This window comes from Enhydra lutris, unplaced genomic scaffold (genome assembly GCF_002288905.1).
Source record: "Enhydra lutris kenyoni isolate GAN:26980312 unplaced genomic scaffold, ASM228890v2 scaffoldscaffold98, whole genome shotgun sequence".
NCBI lineage: Eukaryota > Metazoa > Chordata > Mammalia > Carnivora > Mustelidae > Enhydra > Enhydra lutris.
The window spans coordinates 34,476-48,974 of record NW_019154182.1 but is presented as its reverse complement, the minus strand read 5'-3'; the positions used below and the strand labels follow the sequence as shown (position 1 = coordinate 48,974).

The following is a 14,499-nucleotide window of genomic DNA, read 5'->3' as shown; positions in this document are numbered from 1 at the left end:
GTGAGCAGCGTAAGTTGTGAGAACCGATTTTTAAAACGAAGTATTTCAGACACACAATATAGAAGACGAGAACAAACTACCTACAACCTTAAGAAATAAGAACTTAATTCACTTGTAGTCCCTCTGAATCCCAGAAGCACTGTCCTAAATTTGGTGTTTATCATTCCTGCATATGTAAATGTGATATTAAACTATAAATGTACACTAAATACAAATACTTATGTAGCATAGAAATAGATATTTTTATACACCCATAAACAATATAGAGCATGGTTTTTGTTTAAACCTTATATAAAATGGCACACTTCATGTCCACTGTAACTTGCTTTTCCCAGACATTATTTTTGAGATGTCTTTATGATACAAGCAGCCCTAGTTAATTTTATAAGCTGTACAGTAATCCAACGGATGACTCTATCACAACTTATCCCTTCTCCTGATGGACATTTAGATTAGTATTAAAGTAGGCTAACAAAGACACCCAAGAATATATAATGCCTCAAATAACAGTTATTTTTTTCTCTTTAGTAGTTTCAGACAGATGTACCTGGTTGGTAATTAGTCCTTCATGGGGGGATTCAGGGTATCACCTATTTTCCATTTTGTGCTCTGCCACCCCCCAAAGACACTCTATTATCTGCATCCAGCCAAGGAAGAGGAAAGAAAACATAGAGGTACATGCACTATCTTAAAAGTCTAGCCTGGATGTGATACATGTCACTTTCCTCACGATCTACAGCTGGGAAGCTGGTTGGCTACCCCTTCACTACAGGGTAGGGGGTTAGAGGGCTGGGAAACATAGCCTGACCACTTGTCCTATAGCCCTGTAACTGCAAGGTGAGAGCAGATTTTGGTGGACAGCTAGTAGTCTCTGCTACGTGTTGTAAACCATACCACAGTATCATTCTTTGTTTATGTCTCCTGGTACAGCTGACCAAGAGGATTTTTCTGTTATGTACCCAGGAATAAAACCGCTAAGTCTTAGGGCGTATTTTCAGCTTGACTAGATACTGCCAAATCATTTCCAAACTGATTGTACCAAATTTACGTTCCAAACCATCCATGAGAGTTCACATTCTCCACAACCTGGCTATACTCAGTATTGTCAAATTTATATTATCCCAATAAATTTGGTTTAAAATGTAAAGACTCAGTGGTATGAATAGGGTACTCTCTACTGAATCCTGCTGAGAACTGGCCTCAGAAAGGGAAAAAAAAAAATTTAAGATTTTATTTGACAGGGAGAGAGAGATCATAAGTAGGCAGAGCAGCAGGCAGAGAGAAAGGGGAAGCAGGCTTCCCGCTGAGCAGAGAGCCTGCGGGGCTCGATCCCAGGACCCTGAGATCATGACCTGAGCTGAAGGCAGACGCTTAACGGACTAAGCCACCCGTGCGCCTCAGAAAGGTAAAATTTTTTAAAGTGCCTGCAAGGGCCTTGGATGAGACTGGACAAGTTTTCTATACTAATTCACTTTAATCTCAAACGAATTACTCATTTTAACCAGCAGATTTCAGGGGCTAAAAAACTATCGCGACCCCTGCATTTGGTACTTATTTCAAACCCACTCCCATGTCTAGCCATTGTCTTACCCCCATACGCTGTGTCAGCAAGGAGTCGAGTAGCAGGTCGAAGTCAATGAACAACTGGAAACATCATTCTAACCGACAGTCATTTATTTCTTTTGTCATTGCCCAACATTCCCCAAGTCTTACTCACCAGAAATTAATATAGCTTCTTCATTTCTCCTCCCTGACAATCCTCATCTACCAAAAGGGTTTTTAAAGGTGCAACTGCCCAGGAAAATGTAGAGTGGACAGACCGCGTCCTTGACTTGTTTCAAAACTATCTATTCTGCCAGTATCCAAATCTGGTTTCAATGCTCCCTTGTTTGAAAGTGGTCTTCACAAAAGCCCACATTTTAAAGCTATGTGGAGCGGCACAGAACACAGACCTCAAGAGTAGTAATAGCCTTTCAGAATTTGAACAGGTAGTATTTATCCATATCAGGGTTCGGGGTCTTTGCTCTTTAGGTGGCATGTGCCACAAATATTGGCAAGAATATAGAAGACCAGTATTTGTGGAAAGGGGGAAGAGAATCTAGAAACACAGCAACAGAGCTGTTCTAAGCAACGCTCCAGAGAAAGCCAGCCTTAAAGAAAAGTAGCCCACCAGACATTTTTTATCAGGTAGGCGTGAGGTACAGTAAAGGAATTTTTCTTTCCAACATCAGATAAATAACCACCTCTAGTGTCAAAGTCTCAAGATATAAAGAGGATAGAACTCCACATATAAAAGAGGACAAACGACAATATTCTCAGAAAACTCCCAAGAGACAGAGGTTGGCTAAAGGGAGAAATGAAGACTTACAACGTAGAGTAACAAGTGAGGTCAAGTCCAGGGGAGAAGGAATGTGTACCTTGGCTGCCAATCTTAGTGGCATTACCGGGAACACTAGGGTTCTGTGTCAAAACGTCAAGTGCAATGTGATTATTTCTCAATCCTTAAAACGGGGGGGAGAAAAACAAGCTTCCAGAGGGCACTGATCATAACAACTAATGAGGCCTCAAGCCCCAAGAAAGTCAAGGCAGTATTTATTGCTGCTTCTACTTCCTTCTTTCCAATCATTTTCACGTTTGGGACGTGTTAATGTTTGGGCTGCTTTTCATGCTTGTGGGTCTAGTCAGTCAGTCACTGCTACTTGGGACAAACGAAACATTTCCCAGGAAAACCAGTGTAGAGAGGTTCTAGCTTTTTCATCCTAAATCCATTTTCTTACTTTCAATCCTAAAACCATATTGAGAGAACAAACAGCCTCCATAAAATCTGTTTCCCGAGGAGACAGGATAAGCTTATGACATGAGTGACAAGAGTTCTAGCTTCTAGGATTGTTATATCACAAATACAAAATGAGAAGTCAGTATGATTTTAAAAAATTAATTTGGAATTGTTTTATAAGCGAGATGATGGAATGACTACTTAATCAGTGGAGAGTCCAAGAACATTCTACAGCCCAGGAAGGAAAAGGACAACCAGACGGGTTTCTCAGTTTTGTAGAGGGCAAGAGGGGCCCACAGTTAACCTTAAGAGGGAGCTCTTTGGGCAAGAGAAGAGAAAAACAAGAGGACTCCAATGAGGAATAGCAGGAAAACCTACCCAAAAGGGGTGGGGATGGGGGTGGGGCCAAAGTGAATAAATAGGAAGAACAGTGAAATTTACACAGGAGGAAGGAGCTGAGAAAGTCACAGCCTCACAAAAACAGCTGGAAAAGGACATTTCTCCTCACTCAGCCCCCGTGACTCAGTCCTCCCAGCACAGGTCCCCATGACAACAGCATCACGTCCACCCTCCTAGGAGCTTTCGCACTGCCCGCCTACTTCCTTCCTCGTTTATGGTTAGTCTTTGGGGGCTTTGCTTTCTGGAACTGTGCCGGCACAGGCTCCTGCTCCGGTTCCTTAGAGGAGGCCGACACTAGCAATTCCTCATTACTCCTCCTCTGATCCTTCCCTACTCTAAGACTCAGCTCTGCCTCGGGAAGCTCGATGCCAGGCTGCTGCAGCCTTCGCAGAGACCTTCTGCTCCTGTGCTGCTGCCTCCGCTTTTCTTCTTCCTGCTGCCGCTGCTTTATCTTCATTAGCTTTTCAAAGCTTTTGGTTGTCGTCGGGTTTACAACGAACCAATCCTACAGAGGCAAAATGGAAAAACCATCCAGTCAATACACAGTAGCGAGCACAAAGAATGAGTGTGGGAAGACATTCTTTACTTTTTTTTTTTTTTTGAAGATTTATTTGAAAGACAAAGAGAGCATGAGGAGGGGGTGGGGCAGAGGGCAAGAGAGAATCCCAAGTGGACCCCCTGCCGAGCGTGGAGCCCAACACAGGACTTGATCCCACAACCCCAAGATCATGACCTGAGCTGAAATCAACAGTCCGCCAACTCAACTTCCCCTGGGTGTGGGAAGAATTTCTAAAAGGCATGGTTAGGGCAGCAGGCATTAAGAAGGAAACAGATAGGAACCATAACTTATAACTCTGTACTTTGAACTGGAGAAATTCAATACAGAGTAGTCATTACAAGCATTTACTATCTAAGACATGATTTGGGAGACTTCAGTAAGTGATCTACAAAGTCTGTTCATTTAGCATCATCCCACTCATTTATCTCCTTTAGAAAAATCTCATGAGCTAGAAAGCACTGGGCCGTAGGAGATTTTTATTTCATGGTAGTATGGTGGTTAAGGGTATGAACTTTGCAGCCAGACCGTCTAGGTGCAAATCCCAACTGTTTCTAGCTCTATGACCATGGGGAAATTACTTAACCTCTCTGAGACTCAGTTTAAAAAATTAAGAGTTGAGGAACATGGAATCCAAGTGTGAAACATTCTTGTGGAAGGAAGGAAGAGAGGAAGGAAGGAAGGGAGGGGATGGAAGGAAATGAATTTCAACTGAAACCAAGTGATCTGATCAGTCTTCTAGATCTAACTACCAATTTATAGGAAATATCTGAGAGAGGACCGAGGACCACCACCACAGAAATGCAATCAGCAAAACCCAAAAGGTGTGTAAACATATGTGACAAATGACCGCTTCTTCAGAGAAAAGGGGAAACTTCTAGACCTACGGTGTCCAATGAGATAGACACTAGCCACACATGGCTACTAAGCTCTTGAAAAATGATTAATCCAAATTGAGATATGCTTTCAGTATAAAAAATACACATTAAATTCCAAAGGCTTAGTATGAAAAAATGTGAAGTATCTCATTAATATTTTTGTATTGACATGTTCAAAAGATAGTATTTTAGGTATACTGGGTTAAATTAAATAAATTAATTTCACCCGTTTTCTTTATATTTTTAAGATGTGGTTACCAGAAAATCTTAAATTACATACAAGACTCAAATTACATTTCTACTGGGTAGCACTCTGGATTAAAACATGCAAAAAAAGAAAAAACAAACAAACAAACAGTATATGGACCTTTTTTTTTTCCTTGCTCCTGATTTGAACAAGCCAACTCTGAAAAAAATTATGAGGCAACCAGCGAATTTAAATAATTTAAATAATGACTGGGTATATAATACTCAAGAACCACTCCTAATTTTTTAGGTGTAATGATGATTTTTAAAAGTCCTTACATTTCAGACACAACATCAAAAGAAGCAGTAACAATTGACATGGATGTAGAATTTGCTTTAAAATAAGCCTTTAGGGGCACCTGGGTGGCTCAGCCGGTTAAAGCCTCTGCCTTCGGCTCTGGTCATGATCCCAGGGTCCTGGGATCGAGCCCCATATCGGGCTCTCTGCTCAGCAGGGAGCCTGCTTCCCCCTCTCTCTCTGCCTGCCTCTCTGCCTACTTGTGATCTCTCTCTCTGTCAAATAAATAAATAAAATCTTTAAAAAAAATAAAATAAAATAAGCCTTTAAGGGACAAGAAAAGTGGGTGTGATTATAAAGGAAAACAAGACTGGTCATTCAGTGATGTCTGCTAAGGCTATTCATTATACTATTCTGTCCATTTTCATGTATTTGAAAATTTCTGTTTTAAAAAAAAAAAGTAGTATAAGAAAATGTGAGGCCAAGAGGGAGGAAGAGAGTAAAAATGTTTTACCACCCCATATAATTCATAAATACAGGCACAAATCATCAAAGTAACACTCAAGGAACAAGCCCCAAACCAAGTGAAATTTGTTGGCCCCAACTTCTTAAGAAGAAACTGAAGAAACAGATTAACTACGTAAAGGCCAGATTTTGTCAGAAGATCAATTATCTTTTAAGTAATTCCTAAAATATGAAAAAGTACACTATTATTATAAAAAAAGATACGACTGCCTTCCGGAAGAAATCTCAGATATGCAAAGAGACTCACAAAGCTTAAACCTATAAAACAACAGGGACCACATTTGGTGACACTAACTACAGCCCACATTGTTAAGAATGTGAGGCCAGAGAACAGCTAAAGGTGCTCACTCTTTTTCCTTATCAGGCAACAACAGTTTCTGTAGTAAACTTCAGAAGTTTGATCCTTTGATAATTGATATTCCAAGAGAATGCACAATTAACTCCTTTAACTTCTGCAATACAGGTATTTAATTATGCAGGAAACAATTTCTCTATTCACCTGTATTACTAAAAAGTTGGCCTAAGAGAAAACTCTTGACTTTCTGAACCTTAAAGCATTTTAGTACAGAACTGATTCTTTAATTTTGGAAATTTACAAACCTTAAGAAAAGTGGCAAGAGTTCAATGAACCCTAGATTTGTACTAGGATTAACTTCTCTTCCCTTCTTCCTGCTTTTCTTCCTTTTGCTGAACCATCTGCAAATTATCTGCAGATTTATTTCATCCCTCACAACTTCAGCACAAATCTGCCTAAGAACAAGGGCTTTCTCCTGTACAACTACAATACAGTGATCACATTTGGGAACATGAATATTGCCTCATTACTATTATTTAATCAAGTCCATATTCCAATTTCTCCAGTTGTCTCACTAATGCCCTTTATAGTTGTTTCTTTGCAGCATCTGAAACAACATTAAAAACAGGTTGCTCAAAGACATTAGAATAAAAGAAAACAGAAGTACAGAGATGGCTATAAAACAAGAATTCCAAAGGTGTAAATTCCAAAGGTGTAAAACAAGAATTCCAAAGGTGTAAATTCAGCAAAAGGTGCCCAAGTGCCTGATTTCACTGAATTTAAAAGAATCAGAAGAGTTCAGGGATGCTCACACTTACAGTGAGCTCAAATGCTTTCAAAGAAAAATACAATTATGCACGTAATTTTACAAAGTATTTTAACTTCATCTCTGGTAACCACTTTTGAGTTACTTTACGACAGTCCTAGCCCATAAAAACGCACAAAATCCACCTTTCTTGGGGCATATGTATGGGTTCCACAGGACTACAAAAACATGGTGGGAAAGCAGGGACCTCACCTCGGCGTGGACAGAGTTGATATGATACTTGACACCACTCTCTGACACAAATTCTTTTTGACACAGAAGACACTTGTATTTTCCAGCCACAAAGTTTCCCTGTTTTCAAGAGAGAAAGAAAAGGAAATTACTGGTAAATTCGGGAACACATACCTGCGTCGTGTATAGGGATCATTAGAGATGCAAAAAGGGGATTTTACTGCCGCAAAGGTAGGAAGGAAGAAAATCCAAACAGCAATATATTTAGGAAAACCAGATTGAGCAGACTGTCACCATTACAAATCTATCCTAATATAACTCTACACGTAATCTTCCCACCCCCTCAACACAACCTGAAGTTCTCCTACTCGTATTATAGAACACGTCACACTTTTTTCTATCTTCCCTTGTTTCTGTCATTTCATTTCCAGGTTCTCTTGGTTCCTCTTCCCAAATGATCAAACTTCTGAAGTTCACCAGAGGCACCAATGTATATAATTCTTCCCACTATAATCCACTGCTCCAAAGAGTGCCTTGGACATCCAAAATTAGAGAAGTATTATCCATAATGCCCAGTTTAAGGACTCAGACACTAAGTGGCAGCAGTCCCCATAGCTGTGGGTTGTATGGCACCTGGGTCAACACAGAAAAGATTCAGTGAGGTGAACAGCTGTCTGCCTGACACCCAGGGACAGAGTCTACTTCTCGTCCCCAGAGGCCAGTACAATTCAGATGGGATTAGAGGCTCTTCACCAATCCAGATAAGCACAGGTAAAATAGAAAGTTTAAGGCCCAATAAGACGGGCCAGGCCCAAGGCAGGAGAGGCTCAGGTGGAAGAAGTTAAATCCTTGGTAGAGACTCAAAATTAGTAATATTTTCTTCCAAATACTTTAATTGATAAGATTTAAGGTTATGTTGGCTTTTTCTGTATCTTGGACATATGCTGGCATCCCATCCAGTAATAGATCAAGAATCTTGAGGACATAAAAAGCTAAACCAGCCTCTGAAGATAACAGCTAACAGGACAACTAGCTGTTCACCTAAACTGAATTCTCTTCCGTTATCAGACTACTTTAGAGGTCATGTTAAGATAAATTGTTCAGAAAGTTACAAACCAAGGTACAAGAGCCCAGGTGAGCTTTAAGGCCTGATACACTACTGTAGACAGCCTCACAACCCTGCAAAAGAGAAGAAGAAATAATATAAGACTATACGAAACCTCGTCCTTCTCTTAGCCACCTGCTCGTTTACACTGACCAACCCTACGTGTGGAAGAAGCCCAATAAATCGCATTGCAAACCGAACAGGAAAAGAATCCACAAACAAGCAAGCCACAAAAGCAAAGAGAAAAAAACAAACAAACAAGGAAAGATTTAAAAAAAAAAAAAAAAGTGGTGAACAAGCTGTTCAGAAAAGCTTTAGATACTCTCTTCTCTGGTACTTTTTCTTTAACACTTAGAGAAACAAAAATGCACAGTTCATTTTGTTTTGTTTTTGTTTTAATCTGCTTTCTTCAATACAAATGTGTCTCATATTTCTTGTTGTCTGCTCCTTACTTAGGGAAGGATAGGAGCATATATGAGCATATATGGCTCTGTGGTAGATTAAAGATGTCTGGAAATTCTCTGCCACTCTTCCCTGTGAGAAGTGGAGTCCACTTACCCTCCCTCTGAATCTGGGTGAACCCTGTGAGTCCTTTGACCAACAGAATGTCATGGAAATGATGCAGAACAAATTCTGAAGCTAGGCGTTAAGAGATCTTCAGCTTCTACCTTCATGTTCTTGGAATACTCTGAGAAGTCAGTTGCCATGCACCCTGCTGATAACCCGCTACACCCTGATGGAGAGAGGCCATGGGGACAGCCGAGCTCCCAGCTGAATTAGCTGCACGGGAGCTATCTTAGACACTCAGGTCCCGTCCCAGCTTGCAGCTAAATACAACCCACACGTGATCCCAGCTGATGCCATGTACAACAGGAGAATGTTCTCTGAGCCCCAGCAGAATTACTGATTTACAGAATTCTGAACAAATCCAATAATTGATATTTTAAGCCACTGAGGTTCAGGTACTTTGTCATGATGAATAAATAACTGTAACAGCAGTTTAATAAACATTTACTGAAGAAATGAATGAGAAAGAACCACCTGGTTAGGGCACTGAATGCGATGATATTTCTTGATATCTGACTTCCATTTGTGTAGGACTTCCTGGCTGAAGGTAGGTAGCCCAGGGCGAGTATATTTTAACTACAAGACAAGAAACATTTATTGGAGGAATCCAACTTCCAACCAAAATACCCCAAAAGTTTCACACCCAATGCTTCAGGTTATTTAATTCTGGAGTTCAACAAGCATACGTTCATATGCAAAAAAAATTATAGTATGTGAGACCGTGAAATACAAATTTACCTGAAACTGGTAAGTATAGCTGTCTATTGTTTAATGTTAGGATAGTCTGATTTTTAACAGAGGGCAGGAGCCTTTCAGATATAACATTTCATCTATAGTTTGAAAAAGCTAGTGACAGAGCATTTATACAGTTAAAACACTTGTTACATAAAAGGGATACAAATATGTACTATATATAAAATGTACTTATCACACGTATACTTACAGGGTACACATATATACACACATATATAATACATTCAGTAGAAATATATGTAGCTGGGGAAAAGGCTAGAAGGCTATAAATGAACATGTTACCAGTAGTCGTCTCTAGGTGGTGGAATTTTGAGCAGTTTTAATGTTTTTTCCCTGCCCCTCTGCATTTCTCCTTCTTCTTCAAAGGTGTCATGTTAATTTTGTTTTTTTTTTTTTTTTAAGATTTTATTTATTTATTTATTTGAGAGAGAGAGACAGAGATAGCGAAAGAGATAGCAAGAGAGAGCACAAGCAGGGGAGGCACAGAGGAAAGAGGAAGAAGCAGGCTCCTTGGGATCAAAGCAGGACTCTATCCCCAGACCCTGGGATCATGACCTGAGCGAAAGGCAGACGCTTAACCAACTGAGCCACCCAAGCGCCCCAATTTTTGGTATTTCAAAAATTCAAACAAAAACACTGAGGTTCGACCTGAAACAAAGATGTGAGAGAACTCTGGGGATGGAACACACAATCTTTCCTTCTGCCGCCCAAGTAGAATTAACTATTCCTCACACTTGCTCCATGTGCTTTGACACAACTTAGTCTCTTCTTATAAGAACAACTGTAGTTTCCAGAAAGGAGACAGCTAGCACCTGGAGAGACAGTTCTTAGAAAGTTCACCACAGGTAATAGCTATATTTCCAGGAAGTAAACGATCCTCCTGCTTGAAAAATATAAGTATCTGAAACAGATACTGAGACAGAAAAACAGAACCAAAGCCCATAGAGGTAAGAGGTAGTAAGGAAGTCACCCTAAAGAATCTCTGGGAAATCTATAAAAGGAATCAGAGCACAGAACTGGCTTTATATATATGCAGCTAGTATATATGGGTCCATCTAAAATCCTTTTATAGTGATAGCAGAATATTTATATAAGCTACTATATTCATATAATAAACTATCATATTTATGCGGCTATAAAAAAATGAGAATAATCTCAATGAACACATACGGAGTGAGTTCCAGGATATACTTTTAAGTGAAATAAAGCCAAGTACAGAAAAGTACTTATGTAAGAAAGAAAAGAATATAAGAAAATACGCCTCATCTGGCCATCCATCCCATAAAAATATAAGAAGGACAAACCAGAAACTACTGAGTGTGTTTTCCTTTGTGGGGAGCAGGGTGGGAACAGGATGGAAATAAAAGGGTTCTAGGAACTGGGAACTGGGAAGAGGGCAGTGGCCCTTCTCTAAGAAGACTTTACTACAGGTCTGACTTTTAGAACTATGGTAATGTTTCCCATACCCCCAAGATAGATGACTAGTTTCAATTAAACAAGATGTAGGGGGACCCAAAGTGTAATTAGAGTAACATATGAACCTAATGATTACAAATGAGAAACCTAATGGGGAGGGGGGGACAATCTAAGTAACTATAAAATAGGACTCCGATTATATAGGATGAGGCCAAAGATGAAAAGAACGGTAACGACTACTGTTCTCTAATTAGCAAATCTGTTTTTTACAGGGGTGTAGGTTAACAACTGTAAAACTGTATTAAACTAGAATTAGGCAAATAAGTAAATATATTGTACACAATGAGAGCCAGGTCTCTCACTGTTGGAGAAAGGAGTTACAAATAAGCACAGAGGAAGGCAAGAATGAAACTTGTGGTGTTGGACTGGAATTGAAGGTATCACGGCCTTCAATATGCATACAGACAGACGGAGAAATGAACACGAGAGAGCGTGGGCCTGGGTGGTGCACTCAGTTAAGCATCCAACTCTTAAGTTCAGCTCAGGTCGTGATCTTGAGCTCCGCACTCAGTGTGGAGTCTGCCTGTCACTCTCTCTGCCCTTCCCCACTTCACCCGCTCGTTCACTCCCTCTTTTAAATAAATGGATAAATGAAATCTAAAAAAGAAAAAAAAAAAAAAAACACAGAGTGTGTGTATGCACCCATGAATATATATATGGATATGCACAGACATATGCCCCATGGATACACACACACATACACACACTCTCTCTCTCATGTAACTTTAGCTCTATCCACCAAGAAGGCCCAGAAGCATTGACACCCCGGCAGGCATAAATACACCTAGCATTCAAATCTTGGTTTTTAAATATATTCTTCAATAAAAGAAATCAGCATTCCTTGGAGAAATGGTTGATTCCATGGCTAGGGCAGGGAGTATATGAGATGACCCTACAGCATCTCGTGGTATCAAAAATTTAAGAAGTACTCCAAAAAAAATGATAGAGGCATGTCCAAAAGACACAGGGGCCCACTTGGAAGTGCCCTTGATGGCCAACTCTGAGATGATTTGAGCCACAAAATGACCAACAATAACAGCACCATATTATGATGCTATAATAAAATATCCTTGAGTCCATACTGATATAAACAGAGTAACAGAAGAAAAGGACGTATCTTTCTCACAGAATTCCAATTAATAACTGCAGAAGAAACAATGGGAACACTAAACATCATTAGGCAAACAACCATTAATTGTTGCAGTGACGGATACTATGTTAAGTTGGCAGAAGTATGGTTAGAGAAGGGCAGTTGCATAGTGTAAATCCCCCCACAAAATATTCACTAATTATAAGGGGGAAAACTGTAATTTTGCCTTGGAGAAAAACTTGACCACACACCCTCATCAAGTGATCAAAGTTATAATCAGTAAAAAGACATTCCAATATCATAACCCTCCTGATACAGTGCACTGAGAAGGGCCAACACTGCTTTAGTGGTATTCTTCACAAAAACATATGACCCTCAATCTTATCTCGAGAAAAGACTACACAAATCCATACTGGGGATATTCTACAAATAACCAGCCCATCCTCTTGAAAAGAGTCAAGAGCACAAAAGACCCTCCCCCCCAAAAAAAGCCAGAATTGTAACAGATGAGAGGACACTAAGGAGACAGTAAAGAGAATTAAATGGAGATCCTGATGGTGTCCTATGATGGAATCCTGATCGGATACTATGTCATTCGTTATGTAAGGAGCTGGCATTAGAAGAAGCCAGGTAAAGAACATATGGGAACTCTGTACTAATTTTGCAATAGCTCTGCAAGTCTAAAATTATTCCCAAATAAAAAGGTTTTTCAAAATGGAATATATAATTTGTGAAATAATAAAAAATGTATCTTGGTCTCTGCACTCAGTTCCTGTCAGCACTTAGTCTTCGACCCTGGTTCCTGACAGAGAGGTCCTAAAACTCCAAAGTTCCTGAGTAATACGAGTATTTCACAGAGGTCATAATTCCTTGGAACATTCTGGTGACAGGAGTATCTTTTGTTCTAAGGAGGCAATTTTCGGTAGGCTCCTGGGTGGGAGCTAGTCACCAGAAAGGACCAAGCCATGACTTGAAGCTTGGAACTTTCAGACCCATTCCCCATTCTCTGGAGAGGGAAAGTAGCTAGAAATGGAGTTAATCAATCATGCCTATGGGATAAAACCTCCATAAAAATCCCAAAAATCCCAAAATTATGGGGTTCAGAGAACTTCTAGATTGATTAGCGTATAAATATATATTTGCCAAGGTGGTGGTGTACCCCCAACTCCACAGGGCTCCTTCTCCTCCTCCTGGGACTCTTCCAGACCTCACTCTATTTATTTCTTCAACTTATCATTCATCTATAGGTTTTTATTATATACTTTATAACAAACCAGTAAATGTGTTTCCCCAGTTCTGTGAGCCATTCTAGCAAATTATCGAAACCAAGGATGGGATTATGGGAACCCCGATTTATAGCCAAACCAGTCAGACACACAGGTAGCAACCTGAGACTTGTGACTGGCACCTGAAATCAGAGCAGTTCTGTGGGGGACGGAGCCCCTAACTTGTAGGATCTGACACCAACTCCAGGTAGATAATGTCAGACCTGAATTATCTGAGGGACACCCAGGTGGTGTTAGAAAATTGGTCTGTATGGGAAAAACCCCCACACCTGTTGTCAGAAGTTTGTTAAGCATGCAGTTGATGTGAGAGTAAAGGAAAACACAAGAGTTCCTCCTAGACAACACTGCTTGTATTTGTATCAGGAAACACTGGAATGAGACACTTGGGTGGCTCAGTTAAGCGTCTGTCTTTGGCGCAGGTCATGATCCCAGAGCCCTGGGATTGAGACCCACATCAGGCTCCCTGCTCAGCGGGGAGCCTGCTTTACCCTCTCCTTCTGCGGACCACGCACAGTGAAACCAGATGGTCTACAATATCACCATACACACACCACTGTACAAAATCCACATTTAAACTGAATTTAGATAACCATATACTTTAGCCTGTGACAGGAAGAAAGCAGCAGTAAGTCTAAAACAAGAAAGGATGCTCTGATATTCAAAAACAGGACCCTACTCCTGGGATACCTGTAGGACTGATTTTTAGGCCAAGTAAGAGGTATTAACTTCTAGGATTTGACCCATTTTCTTTTAACATATGACGTTCTTCTCACATGAGTCAAAGCCCTGAGCCGAATCTAAACTATTCTTGTCCATACCGGAGAGTAATAGGTCCTTAGCTCTAATCTCAATCCTCACTGTAGATCCTCCCAAGTCCTTCCCATGACTACTCCCATAAGTCATATACCCCTTGTCTCCTCTTGGCCAAATAATGTTCCTCTGGTCTATGATCTATTTTAAACCAAAGGCTTCCAAGCTGGGTTCTGTACCCCGCAGAAATACGCTTGCGACCATGGAGGGAATGATTAAAGTATCAAGAAGAAGGCCAAGTAGACAAGGCTTTGGGTTCACTACCCCGTGGTTATTCAGAGCGACTCTGCTGTCCGTTATTTTACATACTGGTGTTTTATATAAGCTTCCATTTGGAAAACAGAGTAGGAAGGGAGAGGAGTTCTGTGGCCAGAAAAGCAAGTTGCAAGCATTTATCAAAACTAAATATAAACCACTACACACAAACTAACAAAGTGGAAACACACTGGGCAACAACTAGGCAAAAAACTAATCTGGAAATGCCAATTCCCTCTGGAAGTAG

At 40.3% G+C, this 14,499-nt stretch overlaps 1 protein-coding gene across 5 annotated transcripts in view; it reads right to left on the bottom strand.

Moving 5' to 3' along the window:
* Window positions 1-1,656: 1,656 nt before the first annotated feature.
* Window positions 1,657-14,499, bottom strand: part of LOC111139298 (zinc finger protein 512) — a 30,884-nt gene continuing 18,041 nt past the window's right edge. For 2 of the 5 annotated variants that reach the window (XM_022491537.1, XM_022491538.1), the window contains exons 11-14: window positions 9,057-9,158; window positions 8,027-8,089; window positions 6,932-7,030; window positions 1,657-3,680 (exon numbers count right to left, since the gene is read on the bottom strand). In XM_022491537.1, coding sequence (XP_022347245.1) covers window positions 3,372-3,680; window positions 6,932-7,030; window positions 8,027-8,089; window positions 9,057-9,158 — 573 coding nt within the window. In that variant the 3' untranslated portion in view covers window positions 1,657-3,371. The remainder of the gene's footprint in view (window positions 3,681-6,931; window positions 7,031-8,026; window positions 8,090-9,056; window positions 9,159-14,499) is intronic. The other 3 variants (XM_022491539.1, XM_022491540.1, XM_022491541.1) reach the window with 3 other exon arrangements.